Here is a 3,006-nt window from a genome sequence, read left to right on the forward strand (position 1 = left end):
AACAACGAGAAATCAAGTTTGCGATAATTATAAATAAATTATAAAACAACCCGAAAAATAATTTCATCACAACTATAATACTTATACAATTATAAATAAATTATATATAAAAAATAGTTTATTATTTTTATTGAAGAAATATTTCTGTAAATTAAAAATGTAAAGAGTAAAAGTAAATTTTTTTTTAGTATTGATGTGTTTTTATAATTTTTCTTTTTAAATTTTTAATCAGTTATCTATTTTTTTTTTTTTATAAAAAAAAAAGGAGTTCAACCCGTGTGAAGTCAGCGTAGGGACATAATTTTACAGTGTCTTTTAGTTATTCACTTTGATTGGAAAAATAATTAGGGAATGGTAGAGTAATGAAAGAAAGGAAAGGCATATAATGTGATTTTGAAGACTTGAATTCAAACTAATACACGTCTCATTAAACATGATAATAGAACTACCACCACAATTAACAAATCATGACATTTGGGAGGACTTTCTTCATTCCGTACTCTAGAAAGAAAGGGCAACATGACAAATATCTAATATCATAACTATAATACAAGACAAAAGAAGAGTTTTTAAGTGGTGAGAACGAAGAGAGTGAAAACTGAAAAAAGAAAAAAAGAAAAAAAAATGGAAAACTTATGGATGATCATCCTCATCCTCATCCTCATCCTGACTACCTTCTTTTTCATCATCTCAAAATCCAAAACTAAAAAGCTGCCACCAGGGCCTCTCACCATTCCCATCTTGGGCAACATCATATGGCTCCGCAAATCATTCTCAGAGCTAGAGCCCATCCTCCGCGACCTTCACACCAAATACGGCCCCCTCGTTTCTCTCCACATCGGTTCCCGCCCAGCCCTCTTCGTTGCCGACCGCTCTCTCGCTCACCAAGCCTTAATCCAAAACGGCGCCGTCTTCTCCGACCGCCCACCCGCTCTCCCTACCAGCAAAATCATAAGCAGCAACCAACACAACATCAGTTCCGCCGCGTACGGTCCCACGTGGCGTCTCCTCCGCCGCAACCTCACCGCCGAGATTCTCCACCCTTCGAGGGTCGAGTCCTATTCCGGTGCGCGCAAGTGGGTCCTAGACATTCTCCTCACCCGCCTCTCTTCTCAAACTCAAACCAATGAACAGGTCCGAGTGATGGACCACTTCCAATACGCCATGTTCTGCCTCTTGGTGCTGATGTGTTTCGGGGACAGACTCGAGGAGCCGAAGATCAAGGAAATCGAGACCGTTCAGCGTAATTTGTTGCTGAGCTTCAGACGGTTCAATACGCTCAATTTCTGGCCTAGTTTGACAAAGGTTGTGTTAAAAAAGCGATGGCAGGAGTTTTTTCAGCTGCGCAAGGATCAAGAAGCGGTTCTGGTCCCCTTGATAGAGTCCCGGAGGAATGTCAAGAAAGAAGAACAAGCAATGGTATGTTATGTGGATAGTTTATTGGGCTTGGAGTTGGCGGAGGAAGAGAATAAGAGGAAACTCAAAACAGAGGAAATATTGAGTCTTTCCTCGGAATTTCTGGACGCTGGGACTGATACGACTTCGACGGCACTTCAATGGATCATGGCGAATTTAGTGAAACATCAGGAGATTCAAAACAAACTGTACGAGGATATTAAAAAGGTAATGAAACATGATCATGATGAAATCGAAGAGAAGTATTTGGTTAAGATGCCATACTTACGAGCAGTGATATTAGAAGGGCTGAGGCGTCACCCACCGGGGCACTTCGTGTTGCCGCACGCGGTGACCAAGGACGTTGTTTTGGATGGATATGTGGTCCCTAAAAATGGTAGTGTTAACTTCATGGTAGCCGAGATGGGATGGGACCCCAAGGTGTGGGAAGATCCCATGGCTTTCAAACCAGAAAGATTCCTCATTAATGATAATAAGGTTGAGTTTGATATAACAGGAAGTAAAGAGATCAAGATGATGCCTTTTGGGGCTGGGAGAAGAATATGTCCTGGCTATGGTTTGGCCATACTTCATTTGGAGTATTTTGTGGCCAATTTGATTTGGAAGTTTGAGTGGAATAAAGCCAATGATGATGATGATGTTGACTTGTCTGAGAAACAAGAGTTCACCGTTGTTATGAAGAATCCTTTGCAAGTTCGCTTGTCTCCAAGGACTCATCACCATTAATTATAAGAATAATAATAACCACGCCACCAGCTTAGAACTATTAGTACTGCTAGTAGCCTAGTACTATGTATCACTACTACTTATTTATGTGTATGTAAGTGTTATTATGTTTACCTCATTCTGTATTGATCACTTTATTTCCAGTTCCAATATATGAACTATGAATAGATTGATCTGCCTCTGTCAATTAAGTTCAGTCCAACAAATTTACAATTTCATGTCCAAAGATAAGAGATCTAGCTTAGGTTGCCTGCATGGGACCATCAACTAATTTATTACCAGGGAGTGATTTAAATAAGCAAAAAATTAAGAGATATCATCATGTATAATTTTGTTAACGAAATGTGTAATAATATAAAAACTACAAAAGTAAGATATTCTCTTAATATGGAGGTCACACTGCTTTTTAAGATTAAAAAATACGCGTGATGATTCTTTGTCCTTCCCGCTTTCATCCCTAGTTTTAACTTTTAATAATAGTAATAATAACATATAAAAACATTGTGCAATCATGAATAAATCTGATGGTCAAAAATAGCAAATACATCCTCAACCAAAAGTGTTTATTTATCATCTAACTGATTTGTTTTGGGATATTTCATTTTTTGCCCTTAATAAAACCCCCAATATTAAAATTTAGACCCTCCACTAATTTGTACAAATTAATTCCATTAATTACATGAACTTCCCATTTTACCCTTTTATTAAAAAAAATAAAAAAAAATTTGTTAAAAACTAAAAAAACTTCCCTCTCTCTCTTCCCTCTCTCTTCCTCTCTCTCTTCCCTCTCGTGCACCCCTCTCTCTCTCTAGAAAAAATTGAAAAAACTTCCCTCTCTCTCTTCCCTGTTGAATGTTTATTTCT

The 3,006-nt window shown here is 37.9% G+C and overlaps 1 protein-coding gene across 1 annotated transcript; it reads left to right on the forward strand.

Moving 5' to 3' along the window:
* Positions 1 to 381: 381 nt before the first annotated feature.
* On the forward strand, positions 382 to 2,329 carry LOC115722246 (cytochrome P450 89A2). The gene has a single exon (XM_030651401.2). The coding sequence runs from the start codon at positions 625 to 627 to the stop codon at positions 2,140 to 2,142; it is 1,518 nt and encodes a 505-aa protein (XP_030507261.2). The 5' UTR covers positions 382 to 624; the 3' UTR covers positions 2,143 to 2,329.
* Positions 2,330 to 3,006: the final 677 nt, after the last annotated feature.

Source organism: Cannabis sativa, chromosome 9 (genome assembly GCF_029168945.1).
Source record: "Cannabis sativa cultivar Pink pepper isolate KNU-18-1 chromosome 9, ASM2916894v1, whole genome shotgun sequence".
Taxonomy (NCBI): domain Eukaryota; kingdom Viridiplantae; phylum Streptophyta; class Magnoliopsida; order Rosales; family Cannabaceae; genus Cannabis; species Cannabis sativa.

Excerpts from the sequence above, each read along its gene's own strand:
- LOC115722246 (XM_030651401.2), top strand. The coding sequence starts at position 625 with ATGGAAAACTTATGGATGATCATCCTCATCCTCATCCTCATCCTGACT.